The 14555-nt window shown below is 33.4% G+C and overlaps 1 protein-coding gene across 2 annotated transcripts in view; it reads left to right on the top strand.

Annotated features, from left to right (window-relative positions):
• Positions 1-14555, top strand: part of DNAH8 (dynein axonemal heavy chain 8) — a 129128-nt gene that overhangs the window by 96333 nt on the left and 18240 nt on the right. For both annotated transcript variants that reach the window (XM_032684441.1, XM_032684439.1), the window contains 9 exons: positions 928-1083; positions 2354-2509; positions 3995-4177; positions 4641-4746; positions 5562-5814; positions 5916-6106; positions 10555-10676; positions 12752-12870; positions 14153-14355. In XM_032684441.1, the coding sequence (XP_032540332.1) occupies positions 928-1083; positions 2354-2509; positions 3995-4177; positions 4641-4746; positions 5562-5814; positions 5916-6106; positions 10555-10676; positions 12752-12870; positions 14153-14355 (1489 nt within the window). The remainder of the gene's footprint in view (positions 1-927; positions 1084-2353; positions 2510-3994; positions 4178-4640; positions 4747-5561; positions 5815-5915; positions 6107-10554; positions 10677-12751; positions 12871-14152; positions 14356-14555) is intronic.

Raw genomic sequence — 14555 nt, 5'->3', positions numbered from 1 at the left:
TTAGTCCATTCCCAGCAAGCACACTTTTGAGTACCTTATTTTGAGAGCACATCACCAGAGCTATACATATCTTGTTGTGGTTTAACCCCAATCAGCATCTAAGTAGCACTGGAAAATAAAATTGGAAAAAAAAGATAAACTTCTTGGGCTAAGATCAATTTAATAATTGAAAAAATATATATCAATAATAATGTTGATACTACTACTACTACTAATGCAACACAAGAGGAACAAGTGATGCACAGTAGAATTTCTCACCACCTGCTGACCAACACCCAGCCCATCCTCAAACCACAGTCAAGCCTCTTTTGGGTAATTCCCTCACTGAGCATGGCATTCTGTGGCCTGTTTGGGTCAGTGCTCCTGGCCATGCTCCCTCCCAGTTTTTTGTGCACCTCCTCGCTAGTAGAACATGAGACTCTGAAAAGTCCTTGACTTAGGGTAAGCGCTACTGAGCAGCAGCCAAAATATCAATATTATCAACATTATTATCATACTAAATAAAAAAAACCACAGCACTGTACCATCTAATAAGAAGAGATAGAACTCTGTCTCAGCCCAAACCAGGATACTTCTAAAACAGTGGGTTTGGTTGTAATTTTAAAAAAGAGTGCATAAAGTCTTTTCGTTTAATGTGAATGTATGAGAAATCATACATGTTTAATTTGTCTGTCAAGCTGTCTTTTGACATCTTTACACTTTTAAAATATATTTTTAATGATTCTATGTAGTTAAAAAGATTGATAAAAATAAATACCTGGAAATATTTTTACATCTACATTAATAATTTTTCAGCAGGTTTAGTTATGCATCCCCTTTGGCTTGATGTCCCTGTTCTTAGAACAGTTGTAATTGAAGGATAATTCCAGTGATATTTTATTCCAAACTACCTTTTTTAATTTTTTTTTTTTTTACTTTGTTCTTTAGATTAGTGAGTGGAATCTTCAAGGACTACCTGGAGATCATCTCTCAATTCAGAATGGTATCATTGTCACTAAGGCATCTAGATACCCGCTTTTGGTAGACCCACAAACTCAAGGGAAAACATGGGTTAAAAATAAAGAACAGGATAATGAATTGCAGGTAAACAGAATTTCAAAGAAATAACGTGCTCTATTATAGTCCTTCAAACATTATTACTTTAGAGGAGGTTTGCATTTGAGTCAGTGTAATCTGAGATAACTTTAACATGTATGGAGACTGACAATTATGTAGATGCATCAGCAGGAAACTTGACAAGAGCTGTAAATCCCACTCAAGGACTTGAAAAAGACCATATAACTTGTACAAAATCTATCAAGAAGCATAAAAGAGAAGGAAGTAGCCTTTTGTTCAAAATTGGTGAGTATATTCCCTACACAAAAGAGGGCAAAGACGTGATAAGTACAGCAAAAGAGTAAAATACGAAATCATTAATTGAGAGTAAATTGGGCAACTATTAGTAACATTACAGACAAAGGCAGGATAAGTTACAGCTCTGAAAATGTAAGGAAACCAGTTCAACTGATGCAGTCCAGAATCGAGAAACTGAGAGGGTATTCATATACGTGAATTTATTGCTACAAAAAGAAATTGAGGACAACCAGCTGAAACCAAACCCAATAAAAATTTGCCTGTCCTAACATTGCTGCAATCTTCATAGCTCTTTTATAGCTTAATCCAACAGGGTAAAATGTCTGCTCATGAAGTATAATATAAAAAAGGTCATGTGTCACCATTTGCGTCACAAATGAATTTTCCCAAGTGATATAGCATGAAGAAGGGAATCTGCATTTTAGAACCCTTAACCTGAATGTTGCAAAACTCTTATATCCTGAATATCAATAAATTTTGGAGGGTTTAGTATTAATTATATATAGTTTATTTATGCAGGTTTTATGAATCCCATTTCATGAAATGTTGGTCTGGGTTCAAAATATTGTAACAGCAATTCATTTGTTAGACTGAATTCATATTTCCAGAAAGAATTTCTCAACACTTCAAAGCTAAAATCAGAAAATCTAGTCCTCAGGACACAGAACAGAAAATTAAAGGTTAGGGGTGTCTGATTTCAAAAATACACATAACATCTTCAATATACAAAAAGCTGTACCAGTTTTATTTGGTACATTATTACTCTCACAATGAAGTTTTGAGGATTCGACTACAGCTAACCTTTTTATGGTACTTTTCATTGTACACACCAGAAGTATTTCTGCATAAACTGCTGCGTAGTCAACATTTATATTATTTTCTTGAAAATGCAACTAACAGAAACAACGGAAAAAGTTTCCATAGTTAGATCTGTGATTTTCATGTAAGACTTTCAGGAAATGTTTTTGCCCTTACACCAATTTATAATTTGCTTTTTGAGGTAACAACTCTGAATGACAAGTATTTCCGGCAGCACCTAGAAGACAGTCTTTCACTGGGCCGATCACTCTTGATTGAAGATATAGAAGAAGAGTTGGATCCAGTCCTTGATAATGTATTAGAAAAGAATTTCATGAAATCTGGATCTGCATTTAAAGTCAGTAATCAAACAAAAGAAGTGGAATAGGTAGTTTTGTGACAAATGATATTTTACTGTTATTCCAAACCTCTGCTGAATCAGGTAAACTTTGTATTCAGTAAAGTGTAAAGAATCAAACAGAACTAATAAAATATAGGAGACAGAGCCTCAGCTGTGTAGTAAGTTGATGAGTCTAAAGTTTGAGTTTAACTGCTAAAGTTATCACTGAAGATTCCAAACTGGAACCAATTATTTTTATCCTATCGAACACTTAAAATATTTTCTATTGATTTTCACACTTTAACAGAATTAATAGAATTGAAGAGATCTCTTCCTACTGCAAAGCACTGATTGTGGCAACTGCAAAAATCTTTAATCAGTTTTAAGCTGTTTTCTGCTGGAACAAGCCAAAAAGCACAAAGAGTTATTAATAATATTTATTCCCAGCCTTGAAAAATCATGAATCTTTCTGACCTTCAATAGATAAATAAATCACTCCCAAATCTTAACAACAGACCCCCTTCAAACATTCTGAAATAAAATGAATGCACATGCTGTATTATTTCCAAATAGTATTGTAATGTATGTGTGTATATGTATATATATATATATATATATATAATGTACATATATGTATAATCATGTAACTTATTTTTATCAAATAATCTTAATTAAGTGCCTGGGATATGAGAGAGATGGTAGACCAGATTGCTGATAATAATGAAAGTAAAATGGTTGCTATTTTTGTGCAGTAGTTTTATTTTGAATGTTAGTGCAAATATGCTGAAGGGATTAGTTTGTTCCTACTCCTTTGTAAGGCAGTTATTTGAAGTGGCCTTGGAGGCTCATATGTTGAAGTCGCCTATGTCCCCCCACCACCCCATGGCAGTGGAGTTGGAACTGGATGATCTTTTCCAACGCTAACAATTCTATGATTCATGTTATGAGATACAGTAATCAGATTTCCTTGTGCACATGCAGCTTTTGAGTTAGACTGCTATTTTGGAATATCTTAACTCTGTAAAAATTTCTTTGGAAAACTCTGAATAAATTTTGAATTGCTTTGGAAAAATTCTTTGAGAGCTGCTTAATCTTGATAAAGATAGAATTTATCTCCAATAATTTATGTTACATTGTTGGATCATGCGATTCCTGTTTTTTCTTGAACACAAGAGAATAATGATTTCTGCAAGGGTCAGCAGTTTCTACCTTCTTCATTCGAAGTGTAATTAGAAGCCCAAAGCCTAAACCACATGGTTCTGAAGCTGATAATCAGAACCCACAGTGAAAGTAACCCGTATATTTAGCTAGAGGGGGATGCTGCATTTATAATATACTCTATATTTGGTCATTGACTGATATTTTCATGACAAATTTGAATTGTAAAATAAAATTCCTCTCTTTGACATTTCAAATAATGTTAATTTTTTTTTCTTGTCAATATTACTGTGTTTAATAAAGCTCCTTTTCCTCTGTTTAATATTATTTGAACTTACTCCACAGGTGAGAGTTGGTGATAAGGAAGTAGATCTTATGAATTCATTTAGACTCTACATTACGACAAAGCTACCTAATCCTGCTTTCACACCTGAAATTAATGCCAAAACATCAATTATTGATTTTACTGTAACAATGAAAGGACTTGAGAATCAGTTACTGAGAAGAGTAATACTTACTGAAAAACAGGTAAGTTAACAGTACACATAAACTATACTGATGCTTAATTTATTCTTTTTTTTCACTCAACAGGTTTTGTAGGGAAGACGAAATGTTCAAATGGGTAAAAGATATCAGCCATTTTCTAAAATTTTATTCAGATTCGGTATGGACATTTCCAAATAACAAAAATACATCTGAAGACTCTTCTACGTATGACTGTCAGTATGACACAAACAATTAAGCACAAGTATTTCTCATGGATAAGATATGTCATAAGATACTGAATAAGCACTGCTTAAAAAAAATTGTTATTAAAGTGACATTTTAGATACCCGAACCAGAAAACTGCACGTTTTGTGACTGGAACCAACCCTTCACCTGTATCTTCAATCACAATTCATGAACTTGAAAAATCAGAACTGAATTTTAAGTATCCTTCATAGTTGCAGTCCATAAAGTGTCATGCCATTTTCTTGGGTTTTAATAATAGGAATTAGAGGCAGAACGAATTAAACTCATGGAAGATGTAACTTCTAATAAGAGGAAGATGAAAGAACTGGAAGACAATCTTCTTTACAAACTAAGTGCAACCAAAGGTACTGTGTCAAAGGATTATTCAGATTAGGCAGATTAAACTGATTCACACTAGAACCTTTCCATACAGAAGTTGATTTATCCATCTAAGATACAATAAGAGAACAACCAATGGTAGGAGAATGAGGGGTATGAGGGATTTAGTACTATAGCATGTGGCTATATACAATTCTAGACACTTAAGTTTAACATCTAAACAAGTTTTGTGAAATAAATCCATTTTTGAGAGATTTCTGCCCCCTCAAATGACATAAGGTATCTATCTGACCGTGGGCAAACTCTTAACCCATTGAAAATGCAAAGTAAAATGGGCTAATTTAAAATGGTGTTGAAAGTCTTTCACAATACATTAGGAGCCTGAGCATTATCCATTACTATCTCAGGTGGAAAAAGAATCTGGTAACAGTAAATTGATCAGTAACTGCTGGAGAAGCATGAATACTGTTGAATGGCCATTTCCTTTAGGACCCTAGGTCTTCCTTACTTTGAGTGTACCAGTGAATAGACTTCAAAATAACTGAAGTACTATGTATGAGTATGTATTTTTTGTTCATAAGATGGCTGACTTCTCTGCAAAGCTGTTGGTATAAATACATTTGATATATTTTGAATATATTTGCTTAACATGTTGAATATAAAAATAATTTTTAGCATTACATATCCTGTTTTATCTCAATTTTAAAAGCTTTCTGTAATTCAGTAAATAATTTCTATTTGTTATTAATATTTCCTGTAATTTGACCCTTTGTTTTATGTATATATGAAATGAAAAAATTATTATAAAAATGTCCTAAACATCCCTTATTTTACTTTTTAGGTTCATTAGTAGATGATGAATCCTTAATTGGTGTTCTGCAAACAACTAAGCAAACAGCTGCTGAAATAGCTGAAAAATTGTCTGTGGCAGCAGAAACTGAAGTGAAGATTAACACTGCGCAGGAGGAATATCGACCTGTTGCTACCCGTGGAAGCATTCTTTATTTTCTTCTTACAGCAATGAGCATGGTCAATAATATGTATCAAACTTCACTGGCTCAATTCTTGAAGCTGTTTGATCAATCCATAGCCAAGTAGGAAGACACAGATTTTTCCTACTATTCAGATGTTTGCCTTTCCAACGTATTTGCTGCTATTAACACGGCTTTCTCTGTGCTTTGTTTTCATGATTCAGATCTAAGAAGTCTCCTGTACCTCAGAAAAGAATCTCAAATATTATCGAACATCTTACCTTTGAAATTCACGCATATTCAGTTAGAGGCTTGCACGAAAACCACAAATTCCTCTTTACCCTCCTCTTGGCATTAAAAATTGATCTTGAGAGAGGACATGTGGAAAACAGAGAGTTCCAAACACTCATTAGAGGTAATTTTTAAAGTTATGTTAAGTGTAGAGCTAATTCAACTTTTTTAATTTTTATCCCATTTCAAAGAATGATTTTTTTGGCTATATCGTTTCTCCCAACAGTTCTGTGGGAGCTGCCTCTGTCCTTACACCTGCTGTGGTCTTGTAAAGATAGATGCAGTTCTCTGTCTCACTTCTACCTCTGCCATTTAGGCAGCCTGTGTTCTATCCTGAGATCAAGATGATAGTTCTGGTTTTCTCCATCAACCTGTTTATTGTATATTTTTGTATTATATTTGTATCCCTATTTTTATAGATTAGGTGGTCCTTTTTGATCCTTTGCTTCTCTGCTTTGATAGAGCTGAATAAAGCAATCTTTAGCTGAATAAAGTTGCTAGAATTGCTCCACATAAAGTTGAGGACGTGCTGCAAACAGTCTTTTATCTGTTTCTGCTTGAACTTTCTCTGACTTTGGCAACCACCTGACATTAACTTCTAGAGAACATACGGTGTTTCTGTGGCCCAGCTGGCCATGTCTGCCTCCTCTGTACTCTATGGGTTTGTGCCTCTCCTGGAAAATGTGATCAGGATTGGTTATGTGGAGGTCCATATGAAACCTGTATGAATTTTACAGTGTTCAAATGAATCCTGCAAAGGTCTAATGTCAAAGTAGTGAACCCAGATTTGAAGATAATTATCTGTCTTTAAGCAATCAAATGGATAGGAAACAACCTTAAATTCACTTTCTGTTTTGCCTTTCAGTTTGTCATAATGGTTTTATTCCTTGAGAATGGTATCCACCTACCAATTTACCACTGATGTCAGGCATGCTTGGAAATTTTTTCAAAATTAACATACTGCTTTAGTGAGGCATTAGGCAAGGAATCATATTTCTTGGCTTGTCAGCTCACGGATTCTTCTTTTGCAGAGGAAAACATACCTTGGACATCTGAAGCAGAATGTGGTCACCTCTTTTTAACTGAAGAGAATCTGTAATAAAAATACTTCTAGCAATTTTTGTCTAGAACATACGATTACAGTTTCCTGCCAAGCTTTAGCACAGGTGATTTGATAGTGAGAAATTTTTCTGGTGTATAAAATGACACCAAAATAGCACCATATTTTCTTTAATTATTCACATTATATTAAATAAGATTGGGAAGTAGGCAGACACCCAGCCAATTTGTCCTGGACTCTTAGGTATCTTATGCAATGAATGAATTCTTCATTTTTCCTCTTTGGATGAACAGTTCTTTGTGCAAAATGAACATCATGTTACCAAACAACAGCTGAAGAAAGGATTTATTTGGAAAATCAATCTCTATTCCTCTTCTTTCCATTTCCTTTCCAAGAGATTTCATTGCTTATTATCCGGGGATGTCTCAGTGAAATAAGCATTGCTATTTGAAATGAAAAAGTCTCTAAAACACATTGTTCAGGTAGTCTCAGGAGATTATCAACTTTAAGTCTTTCATTCTGCTAAAGTACATAAATTGAATTTCATTCTATTTGCTGTGTTCCCTCAAAGCTAATCACTAGACCCTTCCAGAATATTCTGATGCTATAGCTTGAAGGTAAATTTAAGTCAGCAAGACTAAAAAAGCAGATCCCCAAATTATAAGAAAATAGCCTCCTAAGATAATGGTGTAGAATTTTTATTAAAGCATTAGGAAAGAACAAAATCCAAAGATATGATAATATCTGAGGAGTTAATTGATGATTTTGTAGGTATCTTGACAGGTAGATAAGCTGTGTCCTTCACCAGTAGAAAGCGAGGGACTGACACAAGTGAATAATACCAACTTCTCTAGCAGATGTATATTACTAAGAAGGTCTATAACTATTAGAGAGCATGGTACAGAGGAACTGCAAAACATCCTTGACTCTGTTGACCTAAATAAAAGGCAGAAATATTGCCAAATATGGTACTTTGTGGACAATTCATGATTAAGTCTTAAAATTAAGGCAAATCTTTTTGGGTAAAGTGATTATGATTCTCTCACAGAATTCAAAAATTTGCAAAAGTATTCCTGTTGGCCTATTGTACTAAATTTGAGAAAGACATGATTCTGGTATAGGGTATCATTTTGCTATAAAAATGCCAATAATAGGTTACAGTTTTGTGTTAACACTTTTTGTTATCTCTCTTTGATTTCCATTATTTCAGTTTGCAGAGACTAAAAGGAAGTTCTGGGATCTATACATGGATCCCAGGCAGTTATTTCAAACTATATATCCTAATGACAAAGACATAAGAGGATGTGTGAGGGAACTTTTAACAGGTAGTTACAAGAAATGAAGGAAAATCAGTATTTACATCTCAGGTATCATGAAGCAGCCTTTCTCTCTGTGGTTACTTCAGGTTACTGAAACTTATCATCCCTGAGGTGAAGGGAAGAAGAAGGATTGCAACAGAAGGAAAACTTTGTCATAAAAGCAAACTAAGTAACTTTACATTTTTGGATTACATAAATAATTTGGATTTGTTTGTAGGGACTCCAGATTCTTGAACAAGAGTTTTGGCCTTTAGCTGGGCAGTAGGACTGAAACTACTTCAACAGTTCATGAAAACATTCATATAATATATTAATCATATAAAATTCTGTTTCCTGGTTATATCTGACTCTGTTCATCTGTGGAAGAAAGCATTGCATAAATTTTTATAGATGATGAAACTTTTCTCATATGCCTATGACTGGCAAAGTGAAAGCTAATACAAAGAAATAATTTTTCCGGCATCGTATATTTAACTTATCAATATAAAAATTATTAACCATAAGATTTTAACAGGATTTATCAAAATATTATGTATGTATATTAATAACAAGAATATAAAGTACTACAATGAGAAACACGTTGTTTAGAATTTTGTAATTCTCATCCTCTACTAAATAACCCTGCCTCAAAAAGTTAAGGTTTAAGAATTTCCCCAAAAGGAAAAACTTCCCTGAGCTCTGCTTCTCCCCACTGGCATACTAATGTCCAGTTCAACAAAGTGATTCTTGTGTTTCTACTCAAAGATACACAGGTAACTAGGAAAATGTTTAGTCTTTCTCAATAATTTTTTAAATAACAAAATTAGTGCCTAAGAAATTAATATTCTAATTCCTTGTCATTTCACTGATGTTTCTCCATTCTTTTCCTTCTTACTTTCATGATTCATTTTGTCTACATCCTATTCATGGAGGTGGGTGCAGGATTAGAAGGATCTCTGTGTTTAAATAATAATTAAATTAATTAAATAATAATAATTATTCTATTATTCTATGGAATAATTATTTTTAAGAAGTATTATTATATTAATTAAAAAAGAACTACAAATATATTTATGTATGTATATTTTGAAAGTATTGAAATAATTATAGCTCATATATATATAGAATATGTATATTCCTCCACATGCTTACATATTTGTAAGTGCTTAAAAATAATACCACTTATTCCAAGGTAGGTTTTTAGTCTGTTTGTTACAAGTTGGTGGAATTTGTTATACCAGTTAATAAAATGAATAATTGATCTTAGTTCTGGGGGCCACTGTAACACCATCCTCTAGTTTTTCCAAGAAGTAGCCTTAACTAATTTGTGGAGGACAGGGAAAGAGATACCTACAAGAAGAAAAAAATTATGATACAAAATTAATCATGATAAAAAGTTAAAAGTTTGTCTGTTTAAAACTGGATTGCAGTCTTAATCTTAGAGGCATTCCTTTCTATTTCCTCTTCTTTTGCATATCAGAGGATGTAAAACATCCTCTACTGTCCTACTGGTTGTTCAGCTATTTAAAATAATTCGTACTGGTCTAGGATAGATTGATTCCATTACTTCAGACTTTTTCTTTTCTTGTTGTGCGTGGAGGTTTTTTTTTCCAATGATCTCAGGAGAATACTTTGCTAATATCTATGGTATTCTTTAGATATTATAGCTATGTATTTCATTAGAAAAGAGGTAGAAGTTTGCAGTTGAGAAGATAAGACTTTCACTTCAATTTCTTTTCTTTTTTAGGAATAGTGAGATAAAAAATAGACAGGCTAAGGGAAGGTCTTCAGAGGAATATTTTTATCTTTCAGATAAATACAAAATTATCTCTAGCATATTTTCAGCACAAATGAAAAGGGACAGAGACTATTAAAATTTCCAATACTTGAAATACAATCAGTATCATAGTATAAACTTACAAGAACAAACTGTAGAGAACTTGTGATCTAAGATGAGAGGCTGAGAGAACGGGAGTTGTTCAGCTTGGCGAAGAAAAGCCTTAGATGAGATCAAACTTCCAACAACTATGAGAAGTCTATTAAGAAGACTGAATTATCCTTTGATATGAAATAAATGTTAATTACACAAGAGTACAATTAGTATTCCAGAAAAAAAACTACTTAGGTCAGAAAACATAATTTAAAAAGAAATATCAAATATATCTTGACCCCTGGAATATCACGTGTACTTCATCAGACTATTTTTATCCACAGGAGGTGCTGCTTTGGATCTACAGGCTTGCCCACCCAAACCATCCCGCTGGATTCTTGACATGATATGGCTAAACCTAGTGGAATTGAACAAACTTCCACAGTTTGAAGAAATTATGGATCAGGTGATATTTGCTAGTTATTGTTTTAATGTTAATAACCAGTTTCATCATCATAACTGTACTTCCAATTTTTTACATTTGGAATGCACCAGAGATGTAGTTAAAAACAAGGCCAGAGAGGATGCAGAGTAATAGCACAGGGATCAGCAATTAGGTAGCATGAGTGGAGGTATGTTTATTTGCTCTACATTTTTTATCTGCTTTACTGTATTTTGTATTATAGTAATTGAGGTAGAAAGAGGAGAGAAGGAACAAGAGCAAATAACTAGCAAAAAAGGAAGGCAGTGAAAAAGAAATAAGTAGAAAGGATAAAAAGGTAGAGGTATCAAAATGGCTCATAAAATCTATCTGAGTGTCATGTTCTAAGTTACAATGTCTTCTATCTTAAGTCTGGTATATTTTTCCAAGTAAATTGTTTGCTGCTTGCTTTTAAATACTCATTTCCATTCCAAGGTTAACATGTCGTTCAGATACGATGAGCTAGTTGTAAACGTATTATTTATTTTATTGAGACATACACGAACTTATATGCACATAAGCTTATGACATGTTCAGTTTGGTACATTTATCTTCTTTTCAGTGTAGTTAAAACACTTCCTAAGCATTTCTTGTTCTGTAACTCCTAAGCACTCCTTGTTAATCAGGCTGATAGCCAGGACAGTAAGTTCTTGCTGTTACAGCATTGGTCAGCCAAGTCCATTTTGTGATAGCATTTCTTGCCCTGAAGAGTAGCAGAGATTTTAGCTAAATGGTTATGTGGAAGTTATCCTGGCTGTTTCCTAGCTCTGTATCAAGGCAAGAGCTAGATACATACCAGCCCAATTCCTCCAGTTTTTGGTTTCTGGGGGCATCAAACTAGGATACTGAATTAGGAGAAAGTTGGAGGAACTTTAGTTCAGTTGTTCACTCTGGGTTGTTAGGACACCAGAACCCTTTCTAGAAATGTCTTTTCACAAGGACTTTCCTAGAATTGGTGCAAACAAAATTTTAGACTCCAAAATATTTAGGTGACCATGTTACCCCCAAAGGCCTCTGTTTTAAAGTAATTTTTTACCACTATCTTACATTTTTCATATAGTTGCAAGTTGAAACTTGCACACTTAGGTGATCTTAGTAATAGATAGGGATGGAATATGGGAGGAAGCCAACTAGGATATGAATAAAAATGCAAATATGGAAATAATATTTTTAATACTTATTTGCATCCAGTAGATATGCTGTTCTATTTGACTTATCATATTAAATACAACTGTATCATTATTCATTTAGATACAAAGAGAAAATTAGATAAAATAAGAAAAAAGAGCCTTAGAATGGTATGCCCAGGTCTCAAAACTTGCCTGTGCTTTTCTTTTTTTCTTGGTATTTTCATTTTTTTTCTCCTCTAAAAAATAAGTCCTCCATTTGCAGATGCCTGACTTAATTTAATATAGACATCTTCTTTTTTAAACATTTATCAGTGCATTCCTTGTTCTCTTTCCAGTGATCTGAGAATACTGTAGTAGCTGACCCTTCTCAGTCACTTCATTATATGCTCAATTGCATTTTCACTATGTCCTGTCCACCGGTATCCACTGGTAGGTCATGGATTCTAAGAGGTGCCTAAAATTGTGATCATATTTGTGGTCAAATTTATTCTTTGTCAAGTCAAAAGCATACTAGACTCTGTTACTTTTAATTTGTGATTCTTGGCTGGCTGGACTGTACTGGGACAGATTTTCCTGGTCCTCCTCATACTTTGTGACCAAAAGGAATGAATTAATCACAGTATGTTCCTCTTGTAGTATAGAACCTTCTGCTAATTATTGTTTTTTCTCAAGTAGCTGCATTTGAGGAAGAAATCCATGGATAACTGAGTGGCTTTAGCGCCTGCATCTTAACACTAACTGTAATATTTTAATTAATACTATTTGTAATATTTTAATAGCAATTCATGTGGCATATGTCTTAAATGCTATAGACAATGTTACTTGTAATATATCCTAATATAATAACAACCTCTCATTAATAATACATTTACAAGGGGATTTTACTGCAGCTGAAATATATTCATATGTGTGTTAATGTAATAAATTTAGGTAGCAAAAAACGATAAGGCATGGAAAAACTGGTTTGATAAAGATGCTCCTGAGGAAGAAATCATACCTGATGGATACAGTGATTCACTTGATACCTTTCGCAAGCTTTTACTCATCAGGTGAGCGTCTTCAGAAATTTTTGGAAATTATGCAGTTGCATTATGTGTCTCAATCTATTGGTATGCTATTACCATAACAGTGTAATTTTAATTACCTCTGGTTGACATTAAATATTATTTAATTCACTCACATGAAATATGATTTTATTCACTTCAGAGCTATCCTCTGCCATCTAGAGTTATTTATAGAAAATATTTTTTATAGCTTTGCTTTTATGTCATGATAAATGGAAACTGGGAACCACATTGCAGCCTCCTGTGAGAAGCACATGGAAAAGTTGAATCATTCAAACAGTTTTCAATTTAATTTCTTTTAAAATTAACTATTTTAAATAGCTTTAAACAAGTAATTTAAAAAAAAAGAAAGAAAGAAAGATTGTGAAAATGGTATTCTAAAGCCCTATGTGAAAAGTGTGCTATAAATGACTTCTTTTGCATCGTGTAAGATCTCTGTGGCAGAGCTTGGGATAAAATGGATTTCCACAAAGCAGCATTCAGCTGCTTTATGCATGAGATCATATCTTCCTACACTCATTGTATACTTTCCAAGTGCTGCAACAAATAAATCAGAGACACTACAAAAACCCCCAGCAACATTATTTACTAGACCATGATTTGTTTTTGGAGGAGATTCAACCTGTGCAGTAAAAAAGGCTAGAATCTGATGGAAATACCATATTGTTGAATGCTCCACACCCTAAAGGGGGAGGCAAGCACCTAAGTCTTAAGTATTTAAATAATAAGTTTATAAATGTAAGTTTTTTGAAGTCATATATTTTATCCAAAAGTAGTTGTTTGTCTCTTTTTTCCATGGGAAAAATACTCATCCCCAACACAAATGCAATACAGTGCAAAAGATTTGAGTCTGTACCCTAAAAGACTAACAGACCTAATGAATCATTCTGCAGAATTTTACTAAAGGGCAAAAGCAATCTCTTACATTTCCCTACTTGTGTTCTCAGATACAAAAGTTCTGTTTAAAATGGAGACTGTCCCAACCTTATAAAGGTACCTAGAACAGAAAATTCCAATGCAAAATTGTAAGCAACTGAAAAGTATTGAACAGTCACAAGTAGAGGGAAGACTACCAGCTCTGTCTATTACAATATCTGTAAAGATAAACCTACAAACATATATATGAATGTGTGTATGCATATATACATATACATATATATGTATGCTATTAAAAAAACCCCTCTAGTTGATAAAAATAGAATTTATAATTTAAATCTGGTCTTTGCAATAGAAAGAGGCAGTGAATTTTTATCTTTGTAATTTCTAGGTCTTGGTGTCCAGATCGAACACTTTCCCAAGCCAGGAAATATATTGCAAGTTCCTTGGATGAGAAATATACAGAGCCAGTTATTTTGAATTTAAAAAAAACTTGGGAAGAAAGTGACCCACGAACACCTCTCATCTGTTTTTTGTCTATGGGATCTGACCCAACTATGCAGATTGATTCCTTGTCTAGGAAGCTTAATTTGGGTATGAAAGTAATTATTCATTGTCATATATTAAGATACAGAGGGGTAATGTAAGTAATTTCAGTAGTATTTTTTTCTGAGAGGTATTTCTTAAACTCTTTTGTACTCCTTTTTGTTTCTGAACCATCATCTTAGAGACAAATAATATTTTAAATAAAAGACGATATGCTGAGCATCATTCCATGTGAAGTTGGACAGTAA

Source organism: Chiroxiphia lanceolata, chromosome 3 (assembly GCF_009829145.1).
Source record: "Chiroxiphia lanceolata isolate bChiLan1 chromosome 3, bChiLan1.pri, whole genome shotgun sequence".
NCBI classification, from domain to species: Eukaryota; Metazoa; Chordata; class Aves; order Passeriformes; family Pipridae; genus Chiroxiphia; species Chiroxiphia lanceolata.
The sequence above is the reverse complement of the archived record's forward strand: the minus strand, read 5'-3'. Positions and strand labels throughout refer to the sequence as shown.